This window comes from Rhipicephalus microplus, chromosome X (assembly GCF_043290135.1).
Source record: "Rhipicephalus microplus isolate Deutch F79 chromosome X, USDA_Rmic, whole genome shotgun sequence".
NCBI lineage: Eukaryota > Metazoa > Arthropoda > Arachnida > Ixodida > Ixodidae > Rhipicephalus > Rhipicephalus microplus.
In genome coordinates this window covers 213866422-213889767 of record NC_134710.1, presented here as the reverse complement: position 1 = coordinate 213889767, position 23346 = coordinate 213866422, and the positions used below count along the sequence as shown (strand labels likewise).

General features: G+C 40.5%; 2 protein-coding genes across 5 annotated transcripts in view; one reads left to right on the top strand and one right to left on the bottom strand.

Annotated features, from left to right (window-relative positions):
• Adat1 (Adenosine deaminase, tRNA-specific 1) overlaps positions 1 to 14127 on the bottom strand; it is a 45808-nt gene extending 31681 nt beyond the window's left edge. For all 4 annotated transcript variants that reach the window (XR_012887185.1, XR_005111926.2, XR_012887184.1 and 1 more), the window contains exons 1-5: positions 13906 to 14127; positions 9250 to 9318; positions 3038 to 3092; positions 2656 to 2789; positions 2375 to 2492 (exon numbers count right to left, since the gene is read on the bottom strand). Coding sequence is in view for 1 of the 4 variants with exons in the window: in XM_037436012.2 (XP_037291909.1) it covers positions 2375 to 2492; positions 2656 to 2789; positions 3038 to 3092; positions 9250 to 9318; positions 13906 to 14047 (518 nt within the window). In the remaining 3 variants the exon portion in view is untranslated. The remainder of the gene's footprint in view (positions 1 to 2374; positions 2493 to 2655; positions 2790 to 3037; positions 3093 to 9249; positions 9319 to 13905) is intronic.
• A 204-nt stretch (positions 14128 to 14331) lies between these two features.
• LOC119187910 (zinc finger matrin-type protein 5) lies at positions 14332 to 17242 on the top strand. Its single transcript, XM_037436016.2, has 2 exons — positions 14332 to 14850; positions 16655 to 17242. The coding sequence occupies exons 1-2, from the start codon at positions 14704 to 14706 to the stop codon at positions 17003 to 17005; spliced, it is 498 nt and encodes a 165-aa protein (XP_037291913.2). The 5' UTR covers positions 14332 to 14703; the 3' UTR covers positions 17006 to 17242.
• Positions 17243 to 23346: the final 6104 nt, after the last annotated feature.

The following is a 23346-nucleotide window of genomic DNA, read 5'->3' as shown; positions in this document are numbered from 1 at the left end:
TATAACGATACGTCAATGATTAAGATGTTAATGATGATGGCAAAACTCTTTGTAATGAGTAGGCAGCTTTAAAGATCTCAAATGTCAGGCAATATCCATGGCGACAGATCTGGTGCAATACTAAGCAGCTGCAACACAATATGTGTACCGAGATAGATGCGAATGTAACTCTACACATGCTAGAGAAGGCTGCTTCGGTTATGACTATGACAGTAATAGACCATGGCTGACACTATTTCAAAGGGTTGGCAGCTTTAAGGCACCCAGACATTATGGAATCCACACAGAACGCCACCTGATACAATGCTATGCAATGCAACACAACATGTGCACCAACATATATATCAAATGTGACTACTCACGTGACTGAAGGCTGCTGTTGATTATTGAGGCTGAATCACTAGTAATGGGTTAGCAGTGTGAAAGTACCCACATGCTACTCAAGTAGAATGGTGTAACAGCAGGTGTGATACTATGCCACTGTGATGGAACTTGTGCAACTATGTGGGCAAACATGCAACTCCTTGTGTGATAGAAGATTGTTGATACTAATGATGAAAATAATTTTTGGTGTGTACGTTTACAATGGGCAGGCTATACCATAGTTCCTAAGTGATCATCCTTTTCTATTATGCAATTTCTCAATACTGGCTCTACAACAAAGGAATAGAGGGCATCAGCATGTTTTTCAACCCTGGCTAAAGATAGCTGGGACACCCGGTTTATGTGCATGCACATATACACATACAAAATTGAAAACGTTCAATGTCGGGGGAAGCGGGTTTCAACACCCCCTTTCCCTGGAGATGCCAATGGCTATATTGAAAACACTTTCATCATTCATGGACTGAAAAAAAAAAAAAAAAAACAGAAAGATGGTTTTGCCGTTCAACATAAGAAACAAATGCAATAACTTTTAACAAAAAGAAAAGCTGTCAGATGCCTTGCCATTGTGAAGTACTATGTTCACAAAGCTAGTGCCTTGGGCTGTCCACGCCAAATAAAAATGCAAAGGGCTAAAATCCTGAAATGTGGAAACTGCTTGTACTAACCTGTACAAACAATATTATCTTTATTAGGCTTGTGCGAATATTCGAATATTTCAAATATTTGAACAAGTACTTGAGTATTCGAATTCGCTTCAACTCAAATTTAAATTATAGAATATTTTGAAGTATTTGACATGAACGAATTGATGTACACTAAACCGTATGTAACCACTTGTAAAGACGGTTTCACTGCAGTATATCGGTGATAAGCTGTGAAAGCACCTATCCAGAGGAAACTTGCTCTGCCACGAAGCCCCACTTCAAATTTAAAAAGGCTCTGCAACACTTCTTAAACATGGTCAGCAAACGGTGCCAATCAATAGTCGTGGCTACCAAGAACACGTGAGCTAAATATTATAGCGCAGCACGCGACCTGCAATTCACAATAAATTCTCAGTCAGATAAAAATTGCCCCCTTCTCTCGGCAAATGATGCTACAATGTAAAAATCGCTCGTCAAAGCCATTCTACCAATCATTGGCTTATCTGAGCATGGGGTGCTCGGTCGTTACTGAGGCTGCTGCGGGTGACCGCGACATGTTCACGCGTGCATGCGGGATCGCACTGAAAAGCCGCATACTCAAAGAAAAAGAGTGCTCAAGCTCACGACACCCGATGTATTTCTTTCTCTATGCTATCTCTCCCCGCTTTGTTTGCTTCAAGTGCTTTCGTCGAGAAGAGAAGAGAGAATGCAATTGCAGCACGTGGCAAATCTTTGCAACTCCACTCATACTGGACAGATTCTAAAAAAATTTGTGGCGGTTAATTCATAAGGCAATAAGCTTCTTCAGTGAATCCTTTTCTTGAAAAACTATTGCAGGGTCCCTTTAAATGAACATATTATCTTCAAATCGATTGACCATTTTTTAAGCTTAAAAGCTTGTTTTGCCGGCTTGTACACTCTAGCTGTAATGAATGATGTTACGTACTTTACAGATTATCACTTGCATCCTACTGAAAGTTAAATCCTGCTACTTTTCAAAGTTGTTTCGACTTCCTTTGAATGGAAAAATAAAAGCTCAGAGAACTTCTTTTAAAAAAATATTGTGCAGGTTAGTTAGGTCATGATAAACATACCCATTTTTCTTTATATGTCATATATTCTATTCTAATTCGATTAGAAATTATTCAACCAAAATCACTAAAACCTAAACTTCGAACCTAAAATTTGCTATTTGCACTAGCCTAATTTTTATATATCAGCTAAATAAAACTGAATTGAGATTGTCTTTTTGCTCCACATTAACTTAGATGCATTCACTCTGCAATACACACAACCATCCTCGCCTTCTAACATCCACACACACACTCACAACTGCTCCTCACCTATATATATCAGGGTCCAATCTGGGTCGTTTTGAAGCTGTTTCACCATATTCTACATTTTCAACTGTGTCTGCAGATGATTCATCTCCACTTTTTGGAAAAATGGAAGCATCACCACCTAAAAACAATGAGGCCAAATGGGAAAATAAAAACAATGAATTTAAGTTATCATTACGATGACAAAAGCACTCCGGTCAATGCAGCTTTCCTATAGCATGAATCATTTTGCTATATGTTATCAATGTGCTGCACAAACTTAAAAAAAAAAAAAAACTGCTCACATGGAGTATGACTTGAGAAGAGGTGAATCTTCAATCCTGGTTTCAATCGACATTCAAATACAGATGAGTCTGTAGTTTCGAAAACAGATGAATCTTCCCCACGAGCCAACTTCAGAAGTTCAGAGTACACAAACCTACAGAATGACAAGTACAGGTCACGAAAATCATGCAATGCTCTTCCCTGGCATGTGGCTTCCCTAACTTGGTTCCATACACAGTTAGTTCACGTGTGCATCTTTCCTTCATTTATTTATTCGAGGCATATAGCTATACTGGAGTACATAATACCGTTTGGCTTACACACACCTGAGGAAACAAAAGGCTAATGCTATAAGTAGTTAAATGTACTGCTCTTCTTCTGTTATTTTTTTCACAGACATACCTGAGAAAGCACCTCCGGGCTAACACTTCCGCATGACTGTCGATTATCTGGCTGCCTATAATGAAAAATTCGAAAGCAAATTTATCTCATGGAAATAAACCCTGCTTTCAATGAAATGGAATTTTAGCTGAATTAAAGATTACTTAACAGTTTTAAACTTCCTCTAGGTCATGGACTTCCTTTTGATAGCTTCAGATATCGTTAAATGATTTGTCTTACCAAGGTCATTATAGAAACACAAGAGTGAGCATTATGGGCAGACTGGTCTTCTCAATATTTCTCCGATACTTAGTGAGAAGCTTTGGCTTAAAAGAAAATGACATAAAACAAGTGGGAGCAAAGAGCTGGAGGCAACACGTTAACCCCTTAAGTGCTCAATTTGTTTTCAAAGTTTCTTGACCAAACCTGTCTTTTTTTTTCTTTTGCTGATTTCGAATCTGGCTGCACAAAAAAGCAGGCAGTCAGTGTTGAAAAAAATTTTGCACCACGCACTTAGTCAAATCCACCACAATAATATTTACTTTTCAACAATACATTTGAAACCAGCGATATGCTGCTAATAAAATACAAATCTTATAAACAAAGCAGTTGCACACGCCCCATATTTCTTGTAGGCTAAGCCTCCATGGGCTATTTTCCTCGGGAAGATTTGGGACTGTGTCGAAAATTTCAAAACGAGGAATAACGCAAAACGGCTTTACTGGCAAGTATTTGTGATGTTCGCTTCCGAGCTGTCTTCATCATCACAGGTGGAGCTGCTCAATGGTATTGAAAGTTAGGAGAGTTGGTATGGGTGCATATTTAATTACAGTGCTAAAACAATGAAGACAGAACGGATGAACACAACAGCGCTTGTTTGAGCCCCTCCTGTTTTTCGTCTTCATCGTTTTCGCACTGCAACCGAAAACAGCTGCACAATTCACCGTCATCACTGTCTTCACTTCGGGACACAAGATAAACATCTCTATCCAAACAATCAACACTCTAAGATGATGATGATGATCATCATCATCATCATCACCAGCCTGACTACCTCCACTGCAGGACAAAGGCCTCTCCCATGTTCCACCAGTTAACCCGGTCCTGTGCTTGCTGCTGCGAATTTATACCCGCAAACTTCTTAATCTCATCTGCCCACCCAATCTTCTGTCTCCCCCTAACCCGCTTGCCTTCTCTGGGAATCCCGTTAGTTACCCTTAATGACCAGCGGTTATCCTGTCTACGCGCTACATGCCCGGCCCATGTCCATTTCCTCTTCTTGATTTTAACTTTAACCCCCGTTTGTTCCCTAATTGACTCTGCTCTCTTCTTGTCTCTTAAGGTTACATCTACCATTTTTCTTTCCATTGCTCGCTGTGTCCCCCTCAACTTAAGCTGAACCCTCTGTAAGTCTCCAGGTTTCTGCTCCAGAGCTAAGTACCGGCAAGATAGAGCTGTTATATACCTTCCTCTTAAGGTATAGTGGCAATCTAGCTGTCATAATTTGAGAGTGCTTGCCAAATGTGCTCCACCCCATTCTTATTCTTCTAGTTACTTCCATCTCGTGGTTCGGCTCCGCGGTTATTACCTGCCCTAAGTAGGCATAGTCTTCTACAACTTGAAGTGCACTATTACCTATCTCGAAGCGCTGCTCTTTTCCGAGGTTGTCGTACTTTACTTTCATTTTCTGCAGATTAATTTTAAGACCCACCTTTCTGCTCTCCTTGTCTAACTCCGTAACCATGAGTTGCAATTCATCCCCTGAGTTACTCAGCAATGCAATGTCACCGGCGAAGTGATGGTTACTAAGGTACTCTCCATTAACTGTTATCCCTAACTTTTCCCAATCTAGGCTTCTGAAAACCTCCTGTAAGCATGCGGTAAATAGCGTTGGGGAGATTGTGTCCCCCTGCCTTACACCCTTCTTCATTGGTATTTTGTTGCTTTCTTTATGAAGGACTATGATAGCAGTTGATCCCCTGTAGATTTCTTCCGGGATGTTTATATATATTTCATCGACGCCCTGATTCCACAGTGTCTTCATGACGGCTGATATTTATACTGAATCAAACGCCTTCTCGTAATCAATGAAGGCTATGTATAGTGGTTGGTTATATTCTGAGCATTTCTCTATTTCCTGATTGATAGTATGATGTGGTCGATTGTTGAGTAGCCTGTTCGAAATCCTGCTTGTTCCTTTGGTTGATTGAATTCTAATGTTTTCTTTACTCTATTAGCAATTACCTTTGTAGATAGCTTGTATACTACAGAGAGCAAGCTGATCAGTCTGTACTTCTTCAAGTCCTTGTCATCTCCTTTCTCATGTATTAAGATGATGTTAGCGTTCTTCCAAGACTTTGGTACTCTTCCCGTCAGGAGACACCTCGTAAACAGGGTGGCTAGTATTTCTGACACAATCTGTCCTCCATCTTTCAGCAGATCTGATGTTAACTGATCCTCACCAGTAGCTTTGCCTCTTTGCATGCTCTCCAAAGCTTTTTACTAAGGTCATGGTTGTCCTAGCTACTGTACAGATCTCTGTAAAACTCCTCCGCTATTTTAACTATTCTATCCATATTGGTAAATATTTTACCTTCTTTGTCCTTTAGTGCATACATCCGATTTTTTCCTTTCTCAAGTTTCCACTTCACTGCTGTGACGCTTCCTTCGCTTTTCAGAGCGTGTTCAATTCTCTCTATGTTATACCTTCTTACATCGCATACCTTGCGCCTATTAATCAACTTCGAAAGCTCTGCCAGTTCTATTTTGTCTGTTGTACTTGAGACTTTCATGATTTGATGCTTCTTAATGAGATTCTTCGTTTCCTGGGAAAGCTTGCCAGGGTCCTGTCTAACTACCCTGCCTCCAACTTCCACTGCACACTCCGTAATGATACTCGTCAGATTATCATTCATTGTATCTATGCTAAGGTTGGTTTCCTCACTAAGAGCCGAGTACCTGTTCTGAAGCGAGACTCTGAATTCCTGTACTTTCCCTCTCAGTGCTCTCTCTAAGATGATGACGAAAATTAAATGCTTCTTTTTCTTGTTGACGACCCAACTAAGCATGGGTCGTGGCCGCCGCATGCCATCTTTCCATACAAAAACCGTGCTGGAGTAAATGCTGCCATCTAGTGGATGACATGCAATTTAAGCCGTAGACAAGCATTTTTCATACTGAACACTACAGAAAAGTACCTCTGCTATGACGAGCTCTGCTCGTCCGAAGCACTTAAGTAGTCAAAACTCCTGCACCAGCTCTCTGTCCTGTTAGGTTTCGGAAGCAAGCCATGAATGCAACATACTGGTGTGTTTCAGATCATTATGCTGCATCAGAAAATCAACAATACCTCAGATTTAGCAACTTTTGTAGGATTTCTTTTACCAAAGAGATGATCAAGCACACTAGTAAACTCCTGTTAAGACGAATTCCTGCTTAAGGAATTCGTCTAACAGGCTTCTTTTGTTAACCGCGTAAAAGGCTTCTTCTGTTAAGATAAACGCTCACAGCGACCGAAAACATTGAAGATTCTGTCCAACAAACATAGTCTTGATGGGGGCATTCAGATGTACGAGAGAAGGCAAAAAAAAAAAAAAACCTTTCTGGCGCAAAGACTCAAAGCAAATCGAAAGCAAATTGCGACTTGTCTTTCTGCAACCTCGAGGCTTATGATCGTGATTAGCATAAACGGAGATCTTCAACTGCACGTAGTTACTACGGTATGAAAATAAGAAAATATTTGAACCTCAAAGAAAAGCTTGCGGACTTTCACAAGAAACTTGGTGTATATGGGCTTTGTCAAGGTAACAATATGCAACGGAGGCGTATCCAAATGTGATAGCAGAGCCAGTAAAAGAGCCTCTGAGAAGGTGAACAGCCAGATAAAGAAATTTTTCATCCTTTGAAGAAAATTGTGCTTGTCTTTTCTTTTTATATTTTTCCCAAAACCAAAATATGCTTATGCTAGAGTTTTATAATTAAAATGTGGTAGCAATTTATTCATAAGTACATTTATTATGAACTCGTGAAATCGAGTTTTCATTAAATTAGTGTAAATACTCTACTTGGAAGCATAGTGTTTGTCAAGCTGAGAAGAATAAATGTTTTTCTTGTTCCTTTCTTCCCCATTGTAAGTATAGTTCAGTCAGTGTTTTCAAGCAACATATTTGGGTGCACTTTGCAAGTTAGCATTTGGTTTTTGGGGGCACTTTTGATAAGACAAACAAACGATCGTGGTCCTTTCAAATCCATCTTAAAGGGAGTCTAGTGTATTTCACACTGAGTTTCAACATGAGAACAAGGACCCCACTCAACAAAAAATAAATATACAGGACACACCAGAATCAATGACTACCAGCTGTGTTCCATGGCAAGGGAGAAGGTGAATACATAGCATGAATTAAGTAAAGCAATGACATGTAAATTCTCTTTTTGCCGTGAGTGTTTACCGTGATCTTTTTTACATTATTATTGTACTCTTCTTCATACAGTCACATTATAATTAATGCCACTGAGAGCAAAAGGAGGCAGCAAGGCAAAGAGGAGGTTGTTTGGTTAATAGCAACCACAGTGCACTGGCGGCACACTTTGTACCTATTTTAGATATACTCGTAACACCTTGAAGGTACAGGGTATATTTACCTCACGGAATGAAGGCTATTCTATCAAAATGCTGTTTGCACTAACTAGTAAGCCATACAACTAATATACAACAAGAAAAATTACGGTCCCTAATGCACTCGCTTTAGACATGATGGTGAAAGCCGTCTGGTGTGGCTGTTTTATCATGACTATCATCATCACTGGAGCTTGAGAAGTCATCTAAGTAGCGACACACTTTAAGCAGCCGATGATGATAAATTATAGCTCAGCCCTTTGTAGAAGGTTGGCAGCTTTCAGCCACCCACTCATGCAGTTCACACAATGCGATGGCAGGTGCAATTCGATGCTACTGCCAAGCAATATTACATCTGTTGACTTTACTCCTAGCCTGACATGATGACTGCATGAGGTATTTTTACAAAGCAATTTCCAGTCCAGGCATCGCTCCTGTGGTGGAATACCTAACTCCCTCACAGAATACCTGAGTTCAACTAGCGATCGAACCCCGACTTTTATTTCACATGTTACTTTACCCCACATGGACTTTTTTCCTAATGAAGCACTTCAGGCTGTTGCCTTAAAACTATTTCCTTTCAATGTCTTTTTCATGTTGCAAGTTTTGTTCTTTCTCCGTCTTGCATCAAGTTCTGGCTTATTTTGCAACATGAACATCAACCACCTTACATTTCACCAGCAGCACGCACATATAGCCGCCTAGATCACTCGCACTAAGTCTCGTGTTCACATGCACGAACCACTACTTTTTCATCTTCATTCTTTTTTCGAACTGCCTCAGAATAGAACAGCCTTCCCGAGGAAATTGTTGCTACCACCTGCCTGTGATTGTTTCTAAAGCGTCTGATGGAATATATTGAAACTAACAGTGTGTAATAAAGGTTTCAGTGGTGTACAAACAGCACTTTAGAATAACAAATTTACTGCATTGTATAAACATTTGTAAAAGACACTTTTGTATTTGTTCTTCCTGTAACCACCCCTTATGTAATACCCTCTGACGGTCTTTAAAGTATTAAACTGAACAGAACAGTATTCTCAAATGCTGTCAGACAAGCCCTATACAGCACCTGGCATGAGTGTTGGTTGGCAGGGGGGTGCAAAAGGGGCACTTCAAATTTCCATTTCTTTCCTTAATTCATAGTGAAGGTCTCGAACCAGCACACTTGATGCTTTCAGGTAGTATGCAAGGGACTATTGGTCAGCTGCCAGCTTGTAATAAGATCATGTGCTACGTGACGCCAACAAGCAGAAAAAAGAGTGTTCCACACTCACAGTCATTGCTACTGGTGACGCTGACACGTGCATCTTTAAATGCACGTATAGCATACCCCATAAAGTGGACAAGAGGATAGCCACCGCGGTAGCTCAGTTGGTAAAGCATCAGCCGCGTTATTTGAAGGTCGCAGTTTAGGTCCCTGCCCGAGGCAGGTTACCACTTCGTCCACTTGTCTTTCTTCACATTTACATTTAATACTAATAGCATCTCTTGTACTTTCCTTGGCATTATTGTCTCTTAGTTCTCATTAATATTATGTACAACAAATAAAAATGAGCCCGTAAAATTTTCACTTCTTCCCTCCATTATGAAAATGCCGCTTGATATAGAAACATACCAAGTTTGGAAGCATGCTCTGTGGGTATGCTTTTTGTACCAGTTGCAAATGACACAATCTGTAATGTATCTGGAAAACATAAACATATATATATATATATATATACACACATGAGAGCAATTCAATGCCATCCACAATGTCTGAAGTGCAATGCTACAAACAGTAAACATATTTACATTCTAATTATTTTATATAAGAAATGCAATGATTAAAAAGCGAATGAACATTTAGAAATTAAACACAAGCATTGATGGCAGCAAATTAACTACTTAAACCTGTGAACAAAGGTTCATAATCATTATTATTTTCCTCCATAGTTCACTTAAGCAACAAACAGTTTCTCAACATTTCCAGAGAACACCAAACGATATTTCTTGTTTTGTATCCGTGCCACACGGGCAGAAAAAATGACATTTATCTCCTAATGCCTTCAGATTGAAGGTCATTCGCGGGGTGCCACACGGATGAAAGAAATGGCATTCGCCCAAATGCCATTCGTCACCAAATGCCATCGCCAGAACTCATTCGACTGAGAAATACGTACTCTCGACGGCACAGCTGATGGAGTAATTGTATAAAACGACATTTGATTTGTCTGGAAGGAAACTTTTCGCTTATTTTATTTACACTAATCACTTAAACAACTGCTTAAGAACTTCTATTTAGCTGGTAGATGCTGTAAAATAAATGTGCCAGGCGCCATTTACATTTTACGCTTCGGATCTGACTAGCTTTGGCTTAAGTTGCTACACGGTCGGTCGCAGCGTCGTGAAACAAAGTAACAAACGAAATCTAACGGAAGCGTAATATGCTTATTTATACTTTTAATTATTATCGGATGCGTATGAAGCTTGTAAACGCTTGTTTATTTTTTTTCTTGCTGCTCACCCAATGCTCACGAGGAAGTTGCTGCGATCGACATCATCACGTGAAATGTCATTCGCTTTGGAGGTGTAGTAGCGCCACGGAAAAAAATGTCATTCGGGAACTGAATGCCTTCGCTACCAAATGTCATTTTCTATGCCCGTGTGGCACGGGTATTATTTTGCACGTAAAACCACATAAAGACAGGCAGAAGGTGTCCCTTACACTTTACAAAGGTACACATATCGATAAGTAGTAGAAAACAAAGAATGGCATATGATTGGCTGTTTATACTTTTGTATCAGCATAAAATTCACACCACAGCATTTCTGTGCATGGAGCAAACAGACAGCCACATCAAATTTATCCAGGTAAACAGGAACAAAAATCCATGCAAAAAGATCAAAGAACAAGAAAACAATAATTTAAAAACAAGATTATATTGCAGTGCAATTGAATGATTAGTAGGGGCATTAGCAGTGTGTTTAAACAACCCTATTGATTGTTTTTGTAGGGCTATGAGAAAATACAAGTTAAAATACTGCGTGTTTATTGATAAAGTGACATATGCAAGTGGAATTACTCCAGGCTCTATAAACTTAATAATGACAGAGATAAAATGTGTCTCAAGGAGAGGTAGGGCACTTCTAAAGAAGTTGCAGATCTGTATAAGCAACTTCTATTTACATAGCTGTTCTACTGTATGAAAATTTTTGGTTGCACAGATAGTGTTGCTTTTCATACATAGACACTTCTCTGGGATAGCACTGGTAGTAGTAACCCAAAGAAATAAGCTACAATATATGACCGAAAGCGTAGGGACCATACATTAAGCAGGCAGAGATGAAGGATACACTAATAGAAAAAAATACAAAATAAAGGTATCTAAGCGATGCTATTCGTCATAAGTTGGCAATGTCACTAATGAGTTGACTCGCTCAGACTGAGGTCGAGCTGCGAGTCTGACCCCCGTATTCTAGAACGTCCCTTCACTCAACGCTCCACCTTCACTTGAGAAAGCCGATGGGAGCGCCGTCTCTAGTCACGACAAGCCACTGCATATCAGCCATAATCTGCTGCGATTTTTTAGTAGCGCAGCGTTATTTTCAGCCGAGCGGCGGTGCAGTGCTCAACTTTGTCAAGTGAAGGGTGCAAGTCGAGTCGAGGAGCATTTGTGAATATGGGGGTGAGTGAGTTTGAGTCCAAGTGAATAATATTTTGGTGAGTTTGAGTCCGAGTGAGTGCAGCTGAGAAAACATTTAGTAAGCCTGATTTCATGACAGGCCTAAGGGTAAAATTTATCTCATTAGTAAGTCACTGAGCTCTATAGTGTTTTCCAACTTGTGCTATTCATACACAATAAAAGTAATGCACTACATAAAGTACCTTGAATTATGACAGTTTAATATTTTGGTAGTTACTCTATTATTTTACATCAGTTAACTGAATATCATCCACAAGGAAACAGGAATGAAAAGAGAAAAGTAAAACTTTCATTACGGAGTTTAAGAAAGGCAGATGTTTCAGGCCATGCCACAGCTTTGAATATAAGATAGATATGATGTATACCTGTGCTGCATGCCAGACAGTAAAGCTAATTATTATGTATTATTATACAAAAGTACACACAGTGTAAAAGAAGAAAACCATGACAATGTCGGGCATTTGTGCAGATCTCCCCAATGCAATCCTGCTACAGTACATTTAATAAAGTTCAGCCTAACACTGGATAACTGAGTACCATGCTAGTAAGCCACAAGAAAAAGATATTTGTTGCGACAACAAAGAATCATGGGATATGATGGTGAACATTAAAATGAGGACTGTGCTCATGGAAGAGACGAATACATAGAAAAAAGATGTGATAAGGCCGGAACAAAATGGCCATCACCTATGAAGTTTTACTGTATGTCAACAGTATAACACTCATAAAAAGAAAAATAGCATTACCTTGATGCAGAACAATTCTTACACCAAACTGCTCTAGATCGTGGTGTCGCACCTCTAGCAAGCTGGCTGTTAATCGTTTATGGTGAGGGCCAAAATTGCAACCTCATAAAAAAACTCGAGATTTAGGAGACAAAGCAATGCCCAAAATGTACAAATATCATGCAATCAGTGCTTTACATTTCAAGGCACAGACTTTACAGCAGTTGATGTTTCAAAGACACTGTAAATGCCTCTCTCAACAGTAGTCAAATTTATGAGATGTTTATTATTTGCGATGCAATATTTTTTTTCTTTGCCTTTGACATGCGCATGAATACTATAATGTTGAGTGGGTGTGCAACAGTGTTACACACAAAGCCTACACCTGCACAAACCTATGCATCTACAAGGGCACGTAATATAGGCACAGACACGAGAAAAAGAGACCACTTGATTAACTAAAACAATCACTGTTTCAGCAAAAGATGTAGACAAAACAATAAATATTGTAGACTACTACAATGCAAATAAAAACCACAAAAAAGCTCCTGAACATTTCACACAATCTTTATAAGTCTTTAGGTACTTGCTTAAGAAATTTGTTTGTATTTTTACAAAACAAACTGCTTCCTTATTGCTTTCAATCATAAATAAAGAAGGAGTGTATATTCTCGGTGCAAAGAACCTTAGGGTCTCGGCGTGTTGGCATCGAATGTCATTACGGTGTGTCACGTAGTCACAGTCAATTATAAACGGGTATGCACCACAACAATTGTGTGAATCCCACTACTTGCCATCAGTCCACTAAAAATGTAGGCAATGGTTAGCCAAAAAAATAGCTGACAGTGTTAGAAAAGCTGAAACACCCTTCCCTGCATGCCGCAGGGATCTGAAACCGGGCATGTGGAACCGTTAGTGAAATGGAAACACCCTTCCCTACATACATGACTGGTTACAGTTTTGGCACCCACTAGTGCCTTATCAAAGAAATCTCTCTCAAAACACTGCCCACTCCGCACTTCTCCGAGTTTCACGTGGCTGAAACCCCATTATCTACATGCTTCACCTCTTTCCAATTTTTTTACCGGCAATTTCCCCTCAAATAATCGTAACTGCACGTAAATTAAGAATTAGGATTGCACTCAAGAATACATAACCTTGTTTTTTTTTTTTTTTTTTGCTGCAGCAGACTGAAAATAAACACGATAAAAAAATGTAGGGCACACATAAATTGCTGTAAGGGTACTAGACAGCAGCCATGCTACATAACGTAAACTGCATAATTTACTAGAAGACAAGATGTAAGTAAGCTGTTATGTGGGGTTTAACGTTCCAAAACTACCATATGATTATGAGAGACGCCGTAGTGGAGGGCTCCGGAAATTTTTGACCACCTGGGGTTCTTTGACGTGCACCCAAATCTGAGCACATGGGCCTACAGAATTTTCGCCTCCATCGAAACTGCAGCCGCCGCAGCCAGGAAGATGTAAGCAAGCCAGCCAACATCACTCAGACACTGTGTCCCTCATAATCACATGGTGGTTTGGGGGCGTAAAACTCCGATCATTTTAATTATCGGTTTAAATCTAAATGTCATGTTATGCTATAAATCCACATTTAGGTCTGCCTTTTAACGCCTCGACGTTGAGTGTTTTTGCACTCTGTACTTGTAAAAAGAAATGCAATAGGAGTAGAAAGAGAAGCGGTACTTTGCAGCGCCAAGCTGTTGCTCGCGGATGCTCGTACCTGTTCTGCAGCTTATACGCAGAAGACCGACTTCAAGCAAGTTCAAAAAGGTACCTTTACGCATTCTTTTTCTGCATTCAGTAAAAAATACAGCATCCTTAAGAGACTGCTACATGCCTTGGTTGACGTTCTGCAATAACAACGCAGACAGCAGCGTCCACTCGCAATCTCTGGAAGGCTTTCCTGTTTTTGGAAGGCCATCGTATACCAAGTAGCAAAGTGAAGCGACTCTTTCAGCAAAGTCGTCCATGCGAGCCATGGCCCCGTTCCAAAGTTTATTCGCGCTTTTCTTTGCGCGTGCTTAGGAACCACACACACACGCGATACACGCGCCATACGAAAAATGATGATGATATCCGTGGACTTATCAGCTGACGTTCACAAACATTTATCACAAATGAGTACACTTTATTTTTTGCTGACGCTGTAAGTTCAATAAGCACCTAAATTGTAGCTGTATTTAAACGGACGACCTTTGTTTTTGTAAAATTAATGCGTAAAACTCGAGCTGCTTTTACGCGGCGCAGGAGACGCTGCCTTGTATGTATCTGCACAGAACACCTACCAGTTGTTATCTGTTTTCTCGCCACCTTGTTTCTAGCCAAATGTTTTTAACGCCACCTAAAATTACACTTCAAGTCAAGTGAAGTCGAATTTAAGCGGCTATATGGGTGAAAGGAGCGCTTCTGAAAACGCTCGGTTCACCAGGAAGCAGCAAAGCCGGCCCTTTTACTGTCACTCGGTTTCGATAGCTTCGACGCGCGTGCCTACGTAGTGCATATTTTGTTCTTTGTTCTGTGTTCTACTAACGCTTTATTTTAAATTTTACTTGTCCTGCGGCAACTGTTGTGTGAAGGCTCCAAGAAGCGACGTGGTGGTAACGCCTTGCTTGACCTAAACTCCGTAAATACGAAGATGGGAAAACGTTACTTTTGTGACTACTGCAATAAGACATTCCCTGACAGTGCGAACAACCGCAAGAAGCATTTGCAAGGCGCGTTTCACACGCGGATGAAGAGAATTCACTACGATGCATTTCGTGACGCTGAAACGGTCTTTAAGGTTTGTGATATTCGCTTTATCGTGTTGGGTCAGCGTATATCTTATGTCTTGGCCCCCGCTGCCACTTTTGCTGTGGCGTAGAAACCCAGGCGTTTCAAAGGAATTGAAACAAAACATCATGTAAGGAACATAGAATGAGATTACGGGAGCAGCGCTGTCAAGTACTTGGCATCGCGCTCCCTAATTATCTTATGCGTTAAATGCTTGTATTGTGGCAGGTAGTCGTTAGCCAGCCCTGTTTCGGTTCTCTTAATGCACCGGCAAGGTTGGGAGATGATTTAGACTCCAACCTCTGCTGGGTGTCTCAATGCAGCTACCCAAGTCTGTTCAACACACCAAGCTATCCCACCGATCACTCGTAGATCTGGTTGGTAATATTGATGAAACATAACTTACGTACGTATTTACTTCGTTTGTGCTCTTTAAAGGCCCTGGTAACTTCTTTAAGTAGCGTACTTTTTTCTCTGTGTGTTCAACAAAGTTTCTAGATCTGAAAGGAGACCTGCTCATTTGCGTGGTAGCACTTGAGCTAGGTTCTTTACGTGCACATTTGTGTGCTACTGTATGCAACATTTTAATGTACACTTGAAATTAACTGTATTCTGGAAGCACCATTTAAGGAAAAAGAGAATTAAAACACCGAGGAGCTATTGTGAACTAAGTTCTGGAAGAGGGAGTTTCCTTCAGTAATTTTGTTGCCGTGCATCTCTGCTCGAAACAGGCTGGATTACAAAATGCATCCTTCATTTACAAGATGCACATTTTTTAGAAGCAAACACCAGCCCTAAAATTTTGAAAGGGTGTAAGAATGGGGCTGTTTGCAATGATGCATGGCGAAACTTGTAGCACACTAGGAAGGATGCGGACAAAGAGAGCATATAGTCCTGTCCTCACTTTCTTCGGCTCGCTGCAAGTTTTGCCTGAAATTTTGTTATATTGTTGTTACGAGCTAGGTAGTGGTCTTTTGTAGCTTGCGTTTTCAGCTGGTGCTCAAAGCAAAAGAGTAGCAGGACAGATTCCCAATAAATTGATCTTTCCATGTGTTTTGCTGCTTCCACCAAGGCCATCAATAGTTGCAGTTCTTTGGGACTTAATTGGTTGTTCCTCAGTTAATTGGACAGTGAACATCAGAAATTGGTCTTGCACCTGTGTTGAACCCCACGATGTTGAAGTAGATTCCTTATCTACAATCTGTTAGCCACTACGGTTCAATGTATTGTCCTTATTCATTTCATGAAACAATGGTGTTGGGGCTTCTCACCATGCCTGACTGCAAATTTTAGTTAATAACTGGAAGGGGTAGGGTGCTGTCTTGAGATTGTTTTATCAAAAGCATTTTTCTCATCAGTTGTTTAGATAAGTAAAAGTAATGGAACTGTCCTGTTACCATGCCTTCAGGATGCTGGCATCACTTCCAGAACTGGTGCTCTGCGCTCCCCCATTGCTTCAGCTAGCATCCATAGGCAGCATCAACGTGCAGCATAGCTTCATCTCATGGCTTTCTCACGTGGAGGAAGAGCACATCATCTTGACTTGAGCCCTGCCTCTGTTTTTTTTTTCCCCCTCTTAAGCTACTCTGCACACTAGCGGGGCTAGCACTGCTTGCCAGCAATTATTGAACCCTAGCAATTAATTAAAGGGGTGGTGCCATCATATTTGCAGCTTGTGCGTTCTTTGCTGCAAGTGTTTAGTGTAGCTCCAGGAAGCATGATATTGTCTTTTTTTATGTGAACAGTTTTAATTCTCTTGTGCTCTGATGTGGCTTCTAGAGTTCATGTCGTGGAATGTATTTTTTTCCGTGCAGATCGAATCCGTCAAGAAGCCGTGCCGGAGGTTTCAACAAATGGGTGCATGTGATTATGGCACAACATGCAAGTTTTCACACTTAAGTTCGGCTGAATTAGTTCAGTTGGCAGCACGTGCAGAAGCTGAAAAGTATGCTGCTAAACAACGTGCTTTGGTACCCCTTCCTAAGAGTGTGTCTGTCACAGTGTGGGCTAATAGGCACTTCAAAGCTCAGGAGAAACTTCCAGAGCCATTTGCATACAAAGATATGATCGCCACAGAATTTTCATTTTTCAACAACTTAAGCATATCTATGCGAGCACCTACTCTTGATGATTTGTTGGCGTGCAGGCCAAACCACTGGGGCTGAGCTTTTTTTATCGTAGGCTGTACATGCATCATTGCAATGTCATTCAAGTTTATTTGAAGTTCTCTGTCTATGCAGCAGTGTCATTTGAAGATATTAATTTTTTTTTTAACATATCTCTCAAGCTTGCACCTACGTTTTGTACAATGGACATTCTGTTCTCATCATGTTACAATTTTCCATAACCCTGTATGTACATTGAAAGTGCATTGAGAAAATAAATATTTCTTTGTTAACAAATGGTATGTTCGAGGTGTCTTTTTAGTGAGTTGTTTTTGTCATAGTTATGAAACCGCACAGAGCTCACAAAATAGTCTAGGTTAATCGAACAAAAAATTGGAGGGATTTTTTTTTGTTAGGCAGATCTTTTTGTCCTTATTCATTTATTCCACTTGGTATCATATCTATTACAAATCATATTGCCGTTACTTTTCTTGGCTTGATTGTCTGTTCTCATTGAGGTTCAGCTGCCATTCTTATTGCACCTGTACCATATTTTTGAAGGTACACAATACTGCCGAGCAAGACAAGCTTATTATATAGGGAATTCTTAATAGGGTTGTTGTGATGAATGTAATGAGTAATAATTTTTTTTAATTTGCAGTGAAACTTTATGTAACCTGGGTAGAAAGTACGGAAAGGCATTAGCTGCAACTGGCTTTTCTAAGCTTACGCACTGCATTTGTTCTTTCAAATACAACAGCCTACACAGTGTTGCTTTTATAGCTTGTTTTGAAATATGAAACCATATAAATGAGTACAAAGCAGAAGCATGCTGTAGTCTTGTTTCAGAAAAAAGACGAACAAATGGACACAAAGTAAGGACAACAGTGGTTCCCCTGTGGCGGTGGTGTTGCGCTGCAAAACATGAGTTGCTTGGTTTGCATTGTTTTTCCCATGAAAGTGGTGGGCCAAAACACTTGTAGGCTTTAATGTACTTTTTCAAAAACTCAAAGTTGTCCAAACTACAGTATGATTAGAACTACAGAGAGAAGCCCAGATGTCCAAAGCATAGGTAGATGAACTCGCTCATAAGTCAACTCACTCTAACTCGCACAGATTCAGATCCGTCTGCGTCTGGATGAGCAATATTTTGGTGTGTATAAGTTCGAGTGAGTCTGGCTCGGGAAATCTTTGATGAGTCTGAGTCCGAGCGAAACCAAAACGCATGATATATTTTTTAAATGAGTGTGAGTGAGTCTGACATTTTTTTTGTTTTATTGGCTTGAGGTCCAGTCCACTCATCTTGAGCATTACTATCAGCGTTACCTGGATTCCGGTTTATTGTTCAGGTCTACTTGCACATATTCCAAAGTGGCATTGATAATACACCATCCAATATTTTGTTGATCAGGGGCGTAAATTACATGGGAAGAGGGTGCCTTAATTCCTTCAGTCAACTCTTCTATGGTAGTTCTTGATAAGTATATCTTATGTCGCTATCTCTTTCATGAAACATTTTTATGGGTTTGCAACCACACATAACTCACACTCGTAAGTACTATATAAAAAGGTGCCAAGAAGAGTGCCAATTATACAACATATTGGTATTAAACAAGATTAACACCATGGTGAAAAAATCTAATTCTAGGCTAATGGACTCGTGAGTTGGCTCACTCGGACTCACTCAGACTCAGATGATTCCGTGTTGTCTGAATGAATCGGGTTGAGTAATATTTTGATGAGTTTGAGTCCGGTTGAAAAGATTTTTCGTGTGAGTCCGAGTGAGCCCCAAGTGCAAAATATATTGCTTGAGTGAGTTTGAATGAGCTCCACAATTTTCGCCAACCTGTGGCCCAAAGCACAGCAGCCAATTGCTTCTGCGCCTAAACAGATAGTCCCACTCATGCATGGGGCAATATTTTCCAAAAGGGTCATTGACTGTTTGCTCCATGACATAAGCCTGAAGAGCATGCATATTGGTGCAGGCCTGTCTGCATCCACTTTGCGGAGATAGTGTCGTGAAGTTTTAAAGTTGTTAACTATAGTGCCCAACTGTGGTGTTAGCATGTGAGTTGCTTTTGTACATTAAGCTCTATAATTTAAGAAGATTTAGGAGACATTAGTGTAGAATGAAAGCTACAACTTTGTAACAATAAATAAATATTAGGTTTCATTATCATTTTGACAGTCCTAATTCAAGTACAACAGCTTTAAACCCTCGATTACAGCAGCGTAGCTTTCTCGTCAAAATTAGGTAGTTTACACAAGGTTGATTCCAGCAGACTGCTGCATATGCGAGTTAAAATGCAGATAGTTATTGGGGCTGGGAAAGTTTACAGCCTGGTAAGGGACCTTGACACCTGTGGACAAGTCAAGAAGGAAGGGAGACTGGTGGAGGGTGGAGCACATTTGTGTCCTCCAACAACTAACACTGCTGCTTATATATGCTAGATCCATTGAGGGAATTCAGCTTTATCTTGAGAAGAAGATCCTACCTTTGTTGTCCTGGAAAACATTTGCAAGAATGCTAATGCTAAAAAAAAAGAACAGGAATGCTAAAGGGCCTCTTAGCAATCTGATGAAGCCTCATTTTTCAAGCAGCAACAGGTGCATTCCATCTGTAGTACCACTAGTAATAAGTTGGGTCAATAAGGTATGCCCAAGACGCTTCACATGTTAGGCAGCTTTTTTTTTACCTAGACACTATTAACACTCGAAATGGGTGCATGCTAATCAAAAACAATGATTTGATGTGCTTACAGTTTAATGCCAGTGTATATGCTGGCAAGAAACTTCTTGTAATGTTAGAATTGCTCTTGCTGAGAGCAGCCAGCCAGCTGCTGCAATTGCCGTTTCTAAGGCTAAATGTTACCAAACATAATCATGTTGCTCATAGCCATGGCACTTGCTGGGTTCTTGTGCTTATACTTAAGCATGGATGGAAGCTTGTAGCTAATGTGAGGTAGCAACTGTAGACGATGCCAGCATCTGCAGCCACGTGTTCGACCGCTCCTGGCAAGTGTGGTTTAAACTGTACGCTACAAGCACAAAGGTTTGTTTGAAAAAATAAATAAATGCATCAACAGGGAGCTACTTATGGGCTGTATCACTAAAAGGTGTAAATATTGTGCCGTATATGCATATGTGAAGCAAAATAGTTACAAAAAGACAGCATGAAACAAGTCCTTGCTTTCTCAACCATTTTACTTTTTTTGAATGTCATCATGAAGGTACACTAATGGAGCCCTGCGACCCTTTTCAAAGTACCCATTGAATTGACTGACAAGGAAATTCATTGACTCATAAATCGTTTGCCGCAAGAATTGTAAGAATGCGTCAAGTATGGGTCGAGTTTGAGATTTGTCACACTCTGTACTTGCTTTCTCTCTACTCTCACATCCCGACGAGCGTCCTGGAAACTAACCAAAGAGAGATGGGATGGGGAAACAAAGTTATGTCATGCACACATCATGGGAATCGAACCTAGTCCCTCTGCATGGCAGCCCAATACTCTACCCTTGAGCTTGAAACTTCATTGCAAACTGATCCTCTCCAGGCTTCTTGTTGGGTAACAAATTGTGTTAATATGTGTAGTAAAGTATTTTAGAACAGTAGATTAACAATCTGGTGTCACACAACACGAATTGCGTAATAAATGGGTCGTTGGATGCTCCAACCCAGGCATAATTCTTCACCGTCGTCAGCCATAGTAGAGTGTACTAGAACACTGTAGCCACAGCATCAACAAAGTGTTGGAGTGTGCAGTGTAGTGGGTACCACCCTTTTGTAAAGAATTACGAATTATATAGTGGATGCTTCCTCACTTCACTAAATTTATGATGATTTATGGTGTAGTGGCTACCATGCAAGTGTGCTTGTAGTAGTTACCCCAAGAGTGTTTAAAAAAAAAATGCTGCCCGCATCTTTCTATGGGGGAACTCCAGTAAATGCGTCGCAGAGTGGGTGGGTGGTCTCACGTGACTGTTGCATAGTTGGGTATGGTTTGGGAATGCTTAATTGTTATTTCATCTTTATTTTATTCTTATTTATTGAATGAAGGAAAAGCGTTGCCTCCAACGAGTGGTGGGGCACTGATGTTGGGTTATGCCCTGTTGCTTCCATCACATCTACTCGAGTCGAGAAAAGCGTCAAGTCAAGCGAAAGCCAAGTGAAGACACTCTTAACTGAATTCCAAACGCGCTATCTAGTGTCTACATATACGGGGTGGCCAGTGAACAGTTGTGCAGCGTGAGCAGTGGGTTTTTACTAGCAGACACTGCCTGCGTTGGCCTTGCGAGGTGAGAGAGGGGGAGAAGGGACAGTTGGCACGAGACGAGAGCATGCGCAGGGGGGGTATAGATGACACCCTTGATGACGGATTTGCGAGTAGGTGCAACAAAGTGGTAGGTGTTCTGTGGTGCAACTATAAAATGCTCCGCATGTAGAGGCTCTAGAAAGGCTGCTCGTGCAGCTTTCGCTGTGGCTGTGCTGGACATTCCGGAAGCACTACCTCACAAATATCATCGTTAAAACCTACACTAAAAGGCAAGTTTTGAGGAACGGAACGACACATATGGACATGCTCGACAAAAGTTTTATCTAAAGCATGCCCGATAAATTCTGGTACTACATAAGTGCGAAACAGATGACACTATCCATGTTTCCTGCTTAAGAGGGCAAGATAAAGGTGAATAGTTTTATTACTTCGTATTTCAACTCAGTTTTCAGCACTAATAGCAGTCTAAAGATTATAGCAGGTTCTCGTCATGTTGGCCAAGACAGATCACTTCCGTCATTAATTATTACTGCAACCAACATTTTTTCACTGCTCTTGGATCTTGAAAAGAAAAGTAGTGGTCCAGATGAAATACATAACACTAGGCTTGTACGAATAATGAAGGTTCGAAGCGAATAGTGATCCTGGTTGAATAATTTTGAAGCGTATTCAAATAGTATATATGACATATAAAGAAAAATGGGCATATTTATCATAACCAATCTTTTTAAAATTGAAATAAAGCCTCTGAGCAAATGCCATGTTTTTTGTTCAAAAGGAGGTCGAAACAACTTTGAGTAATAGCAGAATTTGATTTTCTGTAGAATGCAAGGAATAATCTGCCAAAAAATGTAACATTTTAAAGTTTACTATACTCAGAGCATATAAGCCGACATAACAAGCTTTTCAAGGTTAAAAAATGATGAATTGATTTAAGGGTAATATGATTGATATGTGGGGTATAATGTCCCAAAACTATCATATATGAATATGAGAGACACCGTAGTGGAGGACTACGGAAATTTCAACCATCTGGGGTTCTTCAACGTGCACTAAAATCTGAGCACATGGACCTACACCGTTTTAGCTTCTATCGAAAATGCAGCCGTCGTAGCTGGCATTCGATCCCGCAACCTGCGGGTCAGTAGCCGAGTACCTGAGCCACTAGACCAACGTGGTGATACTTGAGGGTAATAGGTTTATTTGAAGGAACCCTTGAGCACTTTTTTTAAATAGTCATGGAATGGATTCTGTAAAAGAGCTGATTGCCTCATGAATTCACCGCCGCAAGATTTTTTAGAATCTGTCCGGTATAAGTGAAGTTTATGAAGATTTGCCGCACGCTGCAAATGCATTCTCTCTTCTCTCATCTCAGTGAAAGTGCGGGAAGCTAAGCAGGAAGAGATGGCATGGGGAAATAAAATACCTCACACGTGCCTCGTGACCTTGAGCAATTGTTGTTGTTGTTTTTTTCGAATAAAGTCAACTCAGTCCTCTGTTAGCTACTGCCACTTTATACCTGCAAGAATCTCATAGGTCCACTGAACTTTCTATCTCCCCTTCATGGGTTTGCCTTCTCCGGAATTCTAGTCAGTTACCCATGATGACCAGCAGTTATCCTGCCTACTTATGACGTGTTCGGCCCATGTCCAGTTCTTCTTCTTGATTTCAACTATGATATCCTTTACTCCGGTTTGCCCTCTTCTTGTCTCTGAAGGTTACACCTATCATTTTCATTTTTATCGCTCGCTGAGTCGTCCTCAATTTAAGCTGAAACCTCTTTGTAAGCCTCCAGTTTCTGCTCTTTAGGTATACGTACTGGCAAGATGCAGCTGTTCTATACTTTCCCCTTGAGGGTTAGTGGCAGATTACCATTCATAATTTGAGAATGCTTGCCAAATGTGATCCACCCCATCCTTATTGTTCCAGCTATTTCACTCTCATGGTTCAGCTCCACGGTTACTACCTGTCCTAAGAATACATATTCCTTTACAACTTCCAGCGTCTCTCCACCTATCTCAAAGCGCTGTTTTCTGCCGAGACTACTTACTTTAGGTTTATGCATAATAATTTTCAGACCTGCTTTTCTGCCTTCCGTGTTCAGTTCAGTAATCATGAGCTACAA